This window comes from Oncorhynchus mykiss, chromosome 28 (assembly GCF_057628025.1).
Source record: "Oncorhynchus mykiss isolate SJ-2025 chromosome 28, ASM5762802v1, whole genome shotgun sequence".
Classification (NCBI taxonomy): domain Eukaryota; kingdom Metazoa; phylum Chordata; class Actinopteri; order Salmoniformes; family Salmonidae; genus Oncorhynchus; species Oncorhynchus mykiss.
In genome coordinates, this window is record NC_143049.1 from 28,203,175 (window position 1) to 28,217,846 (window position 14,672).

The 14,672-nt window shown below is 41.2% G+C and overlaps 1 protein-coding gene across 2 annotated transcripts in view; it reads left to right on the forward strand.

Moving 5' to 3' along the window:
• Positions 1 to 14,672, forward strand: part of LOC110508821 (ATP-dependent chromatin remodeler CHD7) — a 115,178-nt gene that overhangs the window by 27,542 nt on the left and 72,964 nt on the right. For both annotated transcript variants that reach the window (XM_090224935.1, XM_090224936.1), the window contains one exon: positions 3,058 to 3,449. In XM_090224935.1, coding sequence (XP_090081061.1) covers positions 3,058 to 3,449 — 392 coding nt within the window. The remainder of the gene's footprint in view (positions 1 to 3,057; positions 3,450 to 14,672) is intronic.

The following is a 14,672-nucleotide window of genomic DNA, read 5'->3' on the forward strand; positions in this document are numbered from 1 at the left end:
CTGGCTGCAAGAACGTACCCCCATTATCTGTTAGTCTGGCTGAGGGAAATGTGCCCGGAGGATGTCTGACCATGATGGTGTTTTCTGATGCGTGGTCGTGGTAGCTGTCTCGCAGTACTCTCTCTGGTTATAAGGTGGCATGCAGGGCTACGTATTCCTAAATGTCTGAGACCACCTCCTGCAGCTCTTAGCCGTGTCTGCCCTGTATGCTGTAATATGGTTATGGGTGTGTAGTGCACACTGCACCGGGCTACCTACGTACTCTTAAAAAGCTAGTCAGCAGCTCAAGGTCGCTGAGCTGGTTCCATGACCTTTGGTGCTGCTTGCTATATAGAACGGTCACAAGGGTGTGTGACACATCTAAATATCACTATTGGCCATCCCACCTCTAGGGCCTTTTACATATGGTAGGTTTTTAAAGGACCATAGAGTTTGGTCTGCTTTGCGTTTTCTTTTTGCCATATAAAAAATATTGCCATACTGCTATTGTCACATCACTAGCATCATTGTCTGTCCTATGGCTCTTTCAAGGAATACTGAATATAAAAAAATAAACATATTTGTAGCGTCTCGATTAGAGGCCGACCGATTGATTTTTCAACACCAATACCAATTATTGGAGGACCAAAAAAAGCCGATACCGATTAATCTGCTTTTTAATTTGTGTAAAATTTAATTTAGAAAATACATTTTTATTTTTATAATATTGTAATAATGACAATTACTGAATTAACACTTTTATTTTAACTTAATAAAAGACATAAATAAAATCAATTTAGTCTCAAATAATGAAACATGTTCAATTTGGTTTAAATAATGCAAAAACACAGTGTTGGAGAAGAAAGTAAAAGCGCAATATGTGCCATGTAAGAAAGCCAACGTTTAAGTTCCTTGATCAGAACATGAGAACATATGAAAGCTGATGGTTCCTTTTAACATGAGTCTTCAATGTTCCCAGTTATTAAGTTTTAGGTTGTAGTTATTATAGGACTATTTCTCTCTTGTCCATTTGTCTTTCATATACCTTTGACTATTGGATGTTCTTATAGGCACTTTAGTATTGCCAGCCTAATCTCTGGAGTTGATAGGCTTGAAGTCATAAACAGTGCTATGCTTCAAGCATTGCAAAAAGCTGCTGGCAAACAGAGGAAAGTGTGGTTTGAATGAATGCTTACGAACTTGCTGCTGCCTACCGCCACTCAGTCAGACTGCTCTATCAAATCAGACTCGATTATAATAAACACACAGAAATATGAGCCGTAGGTCATTAATATGGTCAAATCCGGAAACTATCATTTAAAAAAAAAACGTTTATTCTTTCAGTGAAATACTGTTCCATATTTTATCGAATGGGTGGCAACCCTAAGTCTAAATATTGCTCTTACGTTGCACAACCTTCAATGTTGTGTCATAATTATATAATATTCTGGCAAATGATGGTCTTTGTTAGGAAGAAATCGTCTTCCACAGTTCGTAACGAGCCAGGCGACCCAAACTGCTGCATATACCCTGACTGTGCTTGCACCGAAAGCAAGACAAGTGACACAATTTCAGGCACCGCATTGATTATATGCAACGCAGGACAAGCTAGTTAAACTAGTAATATCATCAAGCATGTGTAGTTAACTAGTGATTATGTTAAGATTGATTGTTTTTTTTATAAGTTAATGCTAGCTAGCAACTTACCATGGCTCCTTGCTGACTGCACTCGCATAACAGGTGGTCAGCCTGCCATACGGTCTCCTCGTGGATTGCAATGTCCAAAAGGCTGATTACCTACTGTTATGAAAACTTGAAATCGACTTTAATTAATCGGCCATTCCGATTAATCAGTCAACCTCTAGTCTCGATAGCGACGTCAGGCCCTTTGCCCACCCTGATAGTGTTGGGTATGAAAGACCACAGCCACTCAACAGCGGTGGCAGGCCTCTGCTCTGCTCCTTTATGGAGTATTTAGCTTCTAGAGCGTGTACTTTGGCTGTCAGATTAACCGACACGTCACTCTTCCCCCTCCGAGAGATGAAACCCAATACCGTCCGTATCGTATTCGTCACTGCTGCTGTCACATTAGTGATGCAGTAAGTGCGCGCACCGGGCCCATTGTCATTCATGGGATTGATTATCGGGGAAGCTGGGCAAGAGGAGACATTTATCCATTTAAAGCAGCAGCCCTCTTCTGTCTTCTGCACACCTCTGTTTGGGGATGGGCGCGATCGCTTTCTCTGTGACCTTGGTGACGTTTGGCATGCACCATGCAACCAATTTGTCTGCTCGCCTGTTTACAGGAAATTTGCATTCGACTGCCGCAGTTGATGTGGTTTCTCAAGTTTTGTTTTTGAGTGAACTGCGGGCCTCTGGGATAAAGCAAGTGCTCTACAAACAGAACCCAGAACTCTACTGTCTTTAGTGGAAACACTTGCACACACTTGAACTAGCTCAGACAAGGGTGTTGTTTTCGAAGACTCCTTTTGGAGAGCAGTGTGGCATATTGCAGTACATTTGCTGATGTCCATAAATGCTGCCCCCTCCCCCTCCCAGCTGGAAGACCCAAATAGCTGCCAACTGGTTCCCTATCAGCCCAGCTCTGCTGGGGCTGTGGTGGGGAGAGGGCCAGCGCAGTCTCTATAGGAATAGAGGTTAGACAATCATTTCCAAGTCCCTCTTTTAGGATTTGAGGAGTCCTAGCCCCTCACTCTCTTTAGGTATATAATTCTCAATTGAACCAGCAGTCTGAATAAATTACATGTGTTGTCTCTATAGGTTTAAGTTAGACATTTGCTCTTTCTCTATTGAGCTATAAATTATCGTTGTCACCGTGCTGAACTTAAGAATAGTATAAAGCTGGTAGTGGTCATATGGAGATAAAGGTAAGGACTCGGGTAGGCAGTGGACATTTGACTTGTGGCAAATATCTTTTGTTCAAATCTTGACAAAAACTGTTTAAACCTCGAGTTGTTTGTTGTCTGATGAACCGCCTCAGAGCGGCTGGTTGGTTTTTGTTTCTCCTGCTGCCGAAAATATTTACTAGTTTATTATTCCTTCCCCTTCTCCTGGCAGTATTCTACGTCATCTGAGATGACAGCTTCTGACAGGACACCCGCTTCGGGGGCTAACCTCCAGCCAGCCAACCGTGACAAGAAGCCCACCGAGCAGAAACCAAAAAAGAAGAAAGCGAAGGTGATGGTGGAGGGGGAAAAGAAGCCCAAAAAGAAGAAAGGAGGATGTATAGAGGAATGTGGCGAGGAGGGGAAACGAAAGGTCGGGGACGGTCCCTGGGCGGAGGTTAACTGTCTGACAGGTGCCCTGGAGGAATCACTTGTGGTGAAGACAAAGAAGAAACCGAAGGAGCCTAAAGAGCCCAAGACTCCGAAAACACCCAAGACCCCCAAAGAGCCCAAGGAGAAGGCCAAGAGCACTACCCCCAAGGTCAAGATGCCCAAGAAGCCCAGGTAGGTTACATTTGCTTTACATAAGCTAAATGTACTAAATGTCACTTTAGTTTAGGCCTAACTATTTATATCAGCACTACATTAGCTAGGCTACATCTAGGCTATTTATACCAGCACTACACAAGCTAGGCTAGATCTAGGCCATTTATACCAACACAACATTAGCTAGGCTAGATCTATGCAGGGCCCGTACCTCGAAGTCAGCTTCTCTGTTACTACTTTTATTGAATGCTTTGAATGAAAGCTTTGGTGTTCCTCAGGGATCAGTATTTACTCCGGTGTGAATGTGTTTTGGCTAGGGTCTTAAAGCTGATTTGTGTTCAGGTCAGTATTTATGCTTTTAGGACTTTGTTGGATAAACGTTACTCTCAAGTCGACTTGGAATTGATAGCGCATACTCATCCCCACCATCAGCAACTTAATTTCCAAGATCAGAGATTTGATCTACGTTTCATTGGCCTGTTTCCCAGGCCATATGGGAGGGTCACCTCAAGCTATCAACATCACCGTATCAATGTTGCCAATTTAGCGACTTTGTCGCTATATTTACAGAGTTTTCAAACCTTTCCAGCAACGTTTATTGGTAAGTGTCTAGCAACAAATACACAGCTACATTTCAGTCTGCCTTTGGAGTTTTTTGCCAGTGGGTTTTTATAGCATTTACCACTTTTCTCACTCAATTCTGGTGCAAACGAGAGTAAGAGAAGCTGCCTGTGCAACAGTCACTGAATACACAAGCAGAAAAGTAAACATGGGGGGTGGGTTGGGAAATGGTCCGAAAAACATTATTTATGGGACCGCAGCCATGGCACAACAAGGCAAATTGGTGCTGTGATGTCGCGGCAATGGCAAACGTCATCTAGCGACAAATCAAGGAGCCAATAGCAAAAATTGTTGCCATTACTGCAGCTGAGCTGTGCGGCACTCTTTATACCACCCCTCACTCAAGTGACCAGTCAGTGAGAAACGCAGGTTAAGACCCAGAGTTCGCTAACTCCTAGGTGGATGAGGAGTGAAGTCCATGGTCTTAGTACATGCAGGGGGGGATTTTTTTTTAATTTTTAAATGCTGTGGTTTTGTGATCTGCGGGAAATGTCTGTGGTCATACATTTGACAGGAGGTTAAGTGCAGCTCAGTTTCCACCTCATTTTGTGGACAGTGGGGAAATATCCTGTCTGCCTATGGTAACCTTTTTCAATAGCAAGGCAATGCTCACTGAATCGGCACATGATCAAGGATTTTGGATCAGTCAGTGGTCAGGTATTCTGCTACTGTGTACTCTCTGTTTAGGGCCAAATAGCATTCCAATCTTGCTCTGTTTTCTTGTTGATTTCTTTCCAGTGTGTGAAATAGGTATCCTTTTTGCTTTTTCATAATTTGGTTGGGTCCAATTGTTGCTATCCTGGGGGTCTGTGGGGTCTGTCTGTGAACAGAGCCACAGAACCAGCGGATTGAGGGGACTTTTCTCTAGGTTAATCTCTGTAGTTGAGGGCTTTGTGGTGAAATGTGTGGGCATCACTTCCTTTTTAGGTGGTTGTAGAATGTAACAGCTCTTTTCTGGATTTTGATAACTAGTATAGTCCCAATTCTGCTCTGAATGCATTGTTTGGGGTTTTGTGTTGTACATTTAAGTATATTTTTGCAGAATTCTGCATGCAGATTCTCAATTGAGTGTGTCACATTTTGTGAATTCTTGGTTGGGGAGTGGACCTCAGACCTCACAACAATAGAGGGCAATGGGTTCTATAACTGATCTGAAGTATATATATTTTTTGCCAGATCCTAATTGGGATGTCGAGTTTTATGTTCCTTTTGATGGCATGAAGGCCCTTGCCTTGTCTCAGATCGTTCACAGCCTTGTGTAAGTTAACTGTGGTGGTGTTTAGGCCGAGGTAGATATAATTATTTGTGTGCTCTAGGGCAATGGTGTCTAGATTAGAATTTGTACTTTTTGTTCTGGCAACTGGGCCTTTTGGAGCTGCATTATTTTAGTCGTACTGAGATTCTGTAATTGGCTGAATATATAGGTGCTGCTGTAGGCACCAGATCATCTGTAAACAGACATTTGATTTCTCAAATCAAAATCAAATCAAATTTATTTGTCACATACACGTGGTTATCAGATGTTCGAGTGTAGCGAAATGCTTGTGCTTCTAGTTCCGACAATGCAGTAATAACAACAAGTAATCTAGCTAACAATTCCAAAACTACTACTTATAGACACAAGTGTAAGGGGATAAAGAATATGTACATAAAGATATATGAATGAGTGATGGTACAGAGCGGCATAGGCAAGATACAGTAGATGGTATTGAGTGCAGTATATACATATGAGATGAGTATATAAACAAAGTGGCATAGTTAAAGTGGCTAGTGATACATGTATTACATAACGATGCAGTAGATGATATAGAGTACAGTATATATGTATACATATGAGATGAATAATGTTGGGTATGTAAACATATTAGGTAGCATTGTTTAAAGTGGCTAGTGATATATTTTACATAATTTCCCATCAATTCCCAGTCCAGTATGGGGGAGGCCGGTTGCTGCTGACTGTTCCAGTGCCCATGCCAATGTATACCATATGTTCAGAAAGTATTCATACCCCTTGACTTATTCCACATGTTACAACCTGAATTCAAAATTGATTAAGTACATTTTTTTCCAAAGATCTACACATACTACCCCATAATGACAAAGTGAAAACATGTTTTTAGACATTTTTGGAAATCTATTAAATTACACCAGGGATGCAAATTATTCACCTTTTTGGCAAAATGTTCCGTTTTGAATCCGATTATAGGTGGCCTTATGGGATTTGTGTGACTCCAATGAGAAGTGTGGGGGTGGGTGGCTTTGGCTCACTACTGGCTGTATGCAAACGAGTGATGCGTGTTTGGAGCAATGCTGGCTGTATCCAAGGCTCAGCCAATCATTCGCACAACAGAATGCAGCACGCCACTGAAGAGAGAAGAGACAACCAAGTTTCTAGTTACAGCATCAGCGCGTGCTCTGGAAAGACGGCAGTAGGGTGAAATGGAAGGCAGTTTGCTAGTTACAGCAGTGCGTCCCTGAACCATAACGAAGAGGTAGGCGGTAGTCGACCGATTAATCGTAATGGCCAATTTAATTAGGGCCGATTTTTCAAATTTTCATAATAATCGGTAATGGTCATTTTTGGACACCGATCATGGCTGATTACATTGCACTCCACGAGGAGACTGCGGGGGCAGGCTGACTACCTGCTATGCGAGTGCAGCAAGGAGCCAAGTTAAGGTGTTAGCTAGCATTAAACATATAACAAACAATCAATCTTAACATAATCACTAGCTAACTACACATAGTTGATGATATTACTAGTTTAACTCTTTTGAGATAGGGGGCAGCATTTTCACTTTTGGATGAATAGCGTGCCCAGAGTGAACTGCCGCCTACTCTGTCCCAGATGCTAATACATGCATATTATTATTAGTATTGGATAGAAAACACTCTGAAGTGTTGGAATGATGTCTTATGAGTATAACAGAACTCATATGGCATGTGCAAACCTGAGAAATCCAACCAGGAAGTGGGAAATCTGAGGTTTGTAGTTTTTCAAAGCTTGGCCTACTGAATACACAGTGGGATATGGATGAAGTTGCACTTCCTACAGCTTCCACTTAATGTCAACCGTCTTTAGCAACTTGAATGAGGATTCTACTATAAAGGAGGGGCTCATGAGACCTGTTTGAGTTGGTAGAGTCTGGCAGAGTGTCTCAGGCTCGTGACGCGCACTCCCGACAGAGTTACCTCTCGTTCCAGTGCTTTTCTTCATACATAGGAATTCTCCGGTTGGAAGCTTATTGATGTTTTATGTTAAAAACATCCTAAAGATTTATTCCATGCATCGTTTGACTTGTTTCTGTGGTTGCATTAAGGATAAGTCTATCTTTAATTCTGTTAATAACAGTTGCATCTTTTATCAATGTTTATTATGAGTATTTCTGCAAAATCACCGGATGTTTTGGAATCAAAACATTACTGCACGTAACACGCCAATGTAAACTGAGATTTTTGGATATAAATATGCACATTATCAAACAAAACATACATGCATTGTGTAACATGATGTCCTATGAGTGTCATCTGATGAAGATCATCAAAGTTTAGTGTTTAATTTTATCTATATTTCTGCTTTCTGTGACTCCTATCTTTTGCTGGAAAAATGGCGGTGTTTTTTCGACTTGGCTATGTTGTGCTTTCGCTGTAAAGCATTTTTGAAATCGGACACGATGGGTAGATTAACAAGATGTTTATCTTTCATTTGCTGTATTGGACTTGTTAACTAGCTTGTCCTGAGTTAAATTAACAGGCACCGCATCGATTATATGTATCATTGAATCATAACCTACTTCGCCAAACGGTTATTTAACAAGGGAATTCGCGAAAAATGCACTGTCGATGCACCAATGTGTACCTAACCATAAACATCAACACCTTTCTTAAAATTAATACACAAGTATATATTTTTAAACCTGCATATTTAGTTAATATTGCCTGCTAACATGAATTTATTTTAACTAGGGAAATTGTGTCACTTCTCTTGCTTTCTGTGCAACAGAGTCAGGCTATATGCAACAGTTTGGGCCGCCTGGCTCGTTGCAAACTGTGTGAAGACCAACCTCGCCAAACGGGGGATGAACTAAAGCGCATTTGTGGAAAAAAGCACAATCGTTTCATGAATGTGCCTAACCATAAACATCAATGCCAGAAGTATATTATTTTAAATCTGCATATTTAGGTAAAAGAAATCCAGGTTAGCGGGCAATATTAAACTAGGGAAATTGTCACTTCTCTTGCGTTCATTGCATGCAGAGTCGGGATATATGAAACAGTTTGGGTCGTCTGGCTCGTTGCGAACTAATTTGCCAGAATTGTATGTAATTATGACAACATTGAAGGTTGTGCAACGTAACAGGAATATTTAGACTTATGGATGCCACCCGTTTGATAAAATATGTAACGGTTCCGTATTTCACTGAAAGAATAAACATTTTGTTTTCAAAATTATAGTTTCTGGGTTTGACCATATTGACCCAAGGCTCGTATTTCTGTGTTATGTTATAATTAAGTCTATGATTTGATAGAGCAGTCTGACTGAGCGGTGGTAGGCAGCAGCAGGCTCGTAAGCATTCATTCAAACAGCACTTTAGTGCGTTTTGCCAGCAGCTCTTCGCAATGCTTCAAGCATTGAGCTGTTTATGACTTCAAGCCTATCAACTCCCGAGATGAGGCTGGTGTAACCGATGTGAAATGGCTAGCTAGTTAGCACACGCTAATAGCGTTTCAAATGTCATTCGCTCTGAGACTTAGTGGTTGTTCCCCTTGCTCTGCATGGGTAACCCTGCTTCGAGGGTGGCTGCTTCGAGGGTGGCTGTTGGAGAGGGACGGAAGCCATACTGTTACACTGGCAATACTAAAGTGCCTATAAGAACATCCAATAGTTAAAGGTATTTATTTTTGTCGTGACCGCTATTTCCGGAGGATTTCTCAACATAACGTAACCAACTAACGGAAGTATTTTGAGTATAAAAATAATGTTTATGGAACAATAGGAACATTTGCTGTCTAACTGGGAGTCTCGTCAGTGAAAACATCTGAAGATCAAAGGTAAACGGTTCATTTGATTGCTTTTCGTGACCAAGCTTCCTGCTGCTAGCTGGACATAATGCTTTGCTAGGCTATCAATAAACTTACAAACACTTGTCTTGCTTTGGCTGTAAAGCATAATTTAAAAATCTGAGATGACAGGGTTATTAACAAAAGGCTAAGCTGTGTTTCACTATATTTCACTTGTGATTTCATGAATATGAATATTTTCTAGTAAATGTTTTTTGACCGTTGAGCTATGCTAATTAGTGCAGTTGATGACAATTCTCCCGGATCTGAGATGGGAAGTTCCAAGAGGTTAAGTTCCTTGCTCAGAACATATGAAAGCTGGTGGTTCCTTTTAACATGAGTCTTCAATAGTCCCACTTAAGAAGTTTCAGGTTATAGTTATTATAGGAATTATAGGACTATTTCTCTCTATACCATTTGTACTTAATATACCTTTGACAAAATGATGTCCATAATGTCGACAGAAACATGGCAAACGGTTTTTATAATCAATCCTCAAGGTGTTTTTCAAATATCTATTCGATAATATAACAACCGCGACAATTGGCTTTTCAGTAGGAGCGAGAGAAAATGACTACCTTTGTCTTTTACGCATGAATCACTCTGAGAGCCCTCAGCTGGCCACTGACGCAATGTAGTCGTTTACGCTCATTCTTCAAAATAAAGGCCTGAAACTACGTCTAAAGGCTGTAGACACGTTAGGGAAGCCACAGAAAAAAAGAATCTGGGTGATATCCCTTTCAATGGGCAATAGGGATGCATAGAAAGACAGGGGTTTCAAAATAAGAGGCACTTCCTGATTAGATTTTCCTTGCAGGTTTCGCCTGCAATATCAGTTCTGTTATACTCACAGACAATATTTTGACAGTTTTGGAAACTTTAGCGTGTTTTCTATCCTAATCTGCATATTCTAGCGTCTGGGCCTGAGAAATAGGCAGTTTAATGTGGGTATGTTTTTCAACCAAACATCAAAATCCTGCCCCATACCATACACTCAACAGGTTAAAGATCATTTGTTGGGTAGAGAGATGTTATCATTAACTATATATTATTGCACACAGTGAGGTCATGCAACTTCTTGTGTGACTTGTTAAGCACATTTTTACTCCTGAACTTATTTAGGCTTGCCATAACAAAGAAGTTGAATACTTATTGACCCAAGGACATTTCAACTTTACATTTTTTATTAATTTGTAAAAGTGTCAAAATTCTCCACTTTACATTATGGGCTATTGTGTGTAGGCCAGTGACAACATCTCCGTTGAATCCATTTTAAATTCAGACTGTAACACAAAATGTGGAAAGTGAAGGGTTGTGAATACATGTTGAAGAGGGTGGTGCTCAAGCTGCATCCCTGTCTCATTTCGCAGCCCTGAGAACACATCTTTATTGCCAATTGTTTTCCCCTGATTAATCGGAATGGCCGATTTTTTAATTATGGCCGATTTCAAGTTTTCATAACAATCGGTATTTTTGGAGCGCCGATTTTGCCCGATTTAAATAATAATAATAATAATAAAAAAATTAAATATTTAAAATATTTTTTAAATATGTATACTTTTAACTAGGCAAGTCAATTAAGAACACATTCTTATTTTCAATGACGGCCTAGGAACGGTGAGTTAACTGCCTTGTTCAGGGGCAGAACAACAGATTGTCACCTTGTCAGCTCGGGGAACCAATCTTGCAACCTTACAGTTACCTAGTCCAACGCTATAACCACCTGCCTCTCGTTGCACTCCACAAGGAGGCACCTGCATTCACCTGTTACGTGAATGCAGTAAAAGCCAAGGTAAGTTTCTAGCTAGCATGAAACTTATCTTATAAAAAAATAATCAATTAATCATGAGTTCACTACACATGGTTGATGATATTACTAGTTTATCTAGTGTGTCATGCGTTGCATACAATCAATGCAACGCTGGGGGATGATTTAACAAAAGCGCATTTGCGAAAAATTCACAATCGTTGGACGACTGTACCTTACCATAAACACCAATGCCTTTCTTAAAATCAATACCAGAAGTATATATTTTTAAGCCTGCATATTTAGCTAAAAGAAATCCAGGTTAGCAGGCAATATTAACCAGGTGAAATTGTGTCACTTCTTTTGCTTTCATTGCATGCAGAGTCAGGGTATATGCAACAGTTTGGGCTGCCTAATTTGCCAGAATTTTACGTAATTATGACATAACATTGAAGGTTGTGTAATGTAACAAGATAATTTAGACTTAGGGATACCACCCGTTAGATAAAATACCGAACGGTTCCGTATTTCACTGAAATAATAAACATTTTGTTTTCGAAATGATAGTTTCCGGATTCGACCATATTAATGACCAAAGGCTCGTATGATTTGATAGCGCAGTCTGACTGAGCGATGGTAGGCAGCAGCAGGCTCGTAAGCATTCATTCAAACAGCACTTTCGTGCATTTTGCCAGCAGCTCTTCGCAAGCGCAGCGCTGTTTATGACTTCAAGCCTATCAGCCTAATGGCTGGTGTAACCAATGTGAAATGGCTAGCTAGTTAGCGGGGTGCGCGCTAATAGCGTTTCAAACATCACTCGCTCTGAGACTTAGTTAGTTATTATTATTATTATAGAGTAGTTATTCCCCTTGCTCTGAAGGGTCGCGGCTTTTGTGGAGCGATGGGTAACGCTGCTTCGAGTGTGGCTGTTGTCGATGTGTTCCTGGTTCGAGCCCAGGTAGGGGCGAGGAGAGTGACGGAAGCTATACTGTTACACTGGCAATACTATAGTGCCTATAAGAATATCCAATAGTCAAAGGTGTATGAAATACAAATGGTATAGAGAGAAATAGTCCTGTAAATACTATATTAACTACAACCTAAAATATGGTACCTTGGAATATTGAATTCTCATGTTAAAACGAACCACCAACTTTCATATGTTCTGAGCAAGGAACTCAAACGTTAGCTTTTTTACATGGCACATACTGCACTTTTAATTCAACACTTTGTTTTTGCATTATTTAAACCAAATTGAACATGTTTCATTATTTATTTGAGGCTAAATGGATTTTTATTGATGTATTATATTAAATTAAAATAAGTGTTCATTCAGTATTGTTGTAATTGTCATTATTACAAATAAATATAAAAAATCAGCCAATTAATCGGTATCGGCTTTTTTTGGTCCTCTATCGGCGTTGAAAAATCATAATCGGTCGACCTCTATTACATACATTATGTCATGTTTTTCTATCAATTTGTAAAGCAGACCAAATTGAGTCAAAATATTTTTTGAAATCAACAAAGCATGAGACAAATATTTTTGTTTGTCAATAATGGTATGCAGGGTGTATATGTTGTCTGTAGTACGGTATTTTGATAAGGAGCCAATTTGTTCACTGAGGAAATGCTGGAGTTTGCTGTTAGTACTGCAGATCATTTTTCCAAGGTTGCTTTTGATGCAGATTTCACTAATTATTGGTCAAATTCATCTCCACTTTTGTGGTTTGGGGTGACCAGACAATGGTTCCAAATTTTGGGGTTAGATACCAGAGCTGGGGATGTTAGCCCATTTGAATTTGTGGTCTGTATACACAATGAATGTACAAAACATTAGGAACACCTGCTCGTTCCATAAGACTGACCAGGTGAAACTTATGATAACTTATTGATGGCACCTGTTAAATCCACTTCAATCAGTGTAGATGAAGGGGAGAAGACCGGTTATGGGGCGGCAGGTAGCCTAGTGGTTAGAGCATTGAACCAGTAACCGAAAGGTTGCTAGATTGAATCCCCGAGCTGACGAGGTAAAAACCTGTCATTCTGCCCCTGAAACATGGCAGTCCCAGCATCCCAGCCAAATCTGTCATTCTGCCCCTGAAACACGGCAGTCCCAGCATCCCAGCAAAACCTGTCATTCTGCCCCTGAAACACGACAGTCCCAGCATCCCAGCCAAATCTGTAATTCTGCCCCTGAAACACGGCAGTCCCAGCATCCCAGCCAAATCTGTCATTCTGCCCCTGAAACACGGCAGTCCCAGCATCCCAGCCAAATCTGTCATTCTGCCCCTGAAAGACGGCAGTCCCAGCATCCCAGCCAAATTTGTCATTCTGCAGCATCCCAGCCAAATTTGTCATTCTGCAGCATCCCAGCAAAATAGTTTGCCGCATGCATATAACAAATATTAGACAGCAAGACTCCTGATCCAGGAGGGATTTCTCTGTGTTACCAAGCCAAGTTGATTTTGGAAGAAGTCTTTATCTCCTAGCATGTTGCTCAAGTTGTCTGCAGTTATTTAAAGTAACTACAAATATTCAAATGTGTAAAAAAAAAAATAGTTTCAACAGTTTTAAAGATATAAAAAAAATAATCAATTTGCCGTATACGGTATACCGCCCAAGCCTAATATGTAGCACACAGGACACAATGTACCTTCCCTGTTTCACTCCTGGTAGTTTGGTGGTTTTGACTCCCAGCTCTCTAACCTAAAGTGCAACCAGTGGGTCTGTCTCCCAGGCCAAAGGCAGATTACTTCAGACCTTGTATATTCCAGCATGAAATGGTAAAAGCTTAATTTTCCAAAGTGTCCAGTGTTATTCGTGTAGTTTAGTTTTGGACCATTAGGTTTGAGCAGAGCACGTTGAGCATCTGGTCAATGCCTCTTACTCTCTCTGCCGACCTGGGTGGAAATGCAAAGCAGGGGGACAGAGCGTGTGAACGAGCCAGTGAGAGATGAGTCCTTTTCATTGTGTAGGAAGTAACATGAGCTTCCTGAGGAATGTGTCAGCAAAGCCTCCCCATCCCCACTTCTTTCTCTGCTCTCGCTCCATCCCACTGCCCTTATCCCTCTCCTACCCTCCTCCGCAGTGCTGTCACTCCTCCTGCCACTTTCATCCAGAGGAAGAGGGAGGAGCCAGTGACAGCGCAGGGGTCAGCAGATGGGGGAGGTGTGTGAGTTGGGGGAGGGGGGAAAGTATGCATGTGAGGGGGATGGAAGTGTGTGCGTGTTTCTGTTTGTTTGCATGTTTGTGTGTGTGTGGAGGGAGTGGAGGGAGTGGGGAATCTTGTGGAGTAAAATGGCTGCCTATGGTAATCAAGGCAAGGCTTCTTCATTTAGCCTCCAGGCCTGACTAGCACCGGAATGAGGCACAGTAAAAAGGCTGTGTCACTAAATGAGCTCCAATCAACTGGGGCTAAGTCCCTTCTTTGCAACCTTCCTCCATTCTGTGATGGCTAGGCCAGTCGTTTTAATTTAGCATGATGGCAGCACATTTACTCAACCTCCACCGTATACTGGAAGGGTGGACTAAATAAACCCTTCTCTGTCTAATTGCTCCAGGCAGAAGTTTTCAACTCTGAAATTGGGTTATCAGATTTCCCCCAACCCAGGTCTCAACCATGAGGTGGGGAAAATTTGAACTAATCCTAGACATGCCTGCCCACACCTACCCAGTCAAACTTGGTCTTGACCCTGTCCTCTCTCCTCAGAGGGAAAATAACCTCAGTGTTCGCCTCCTGCTCAATTAGTCCTGATGTATTAGTATCTTAGCACCTAGGTGTTTACTGTATTAGTCCTGATGTATTAGTA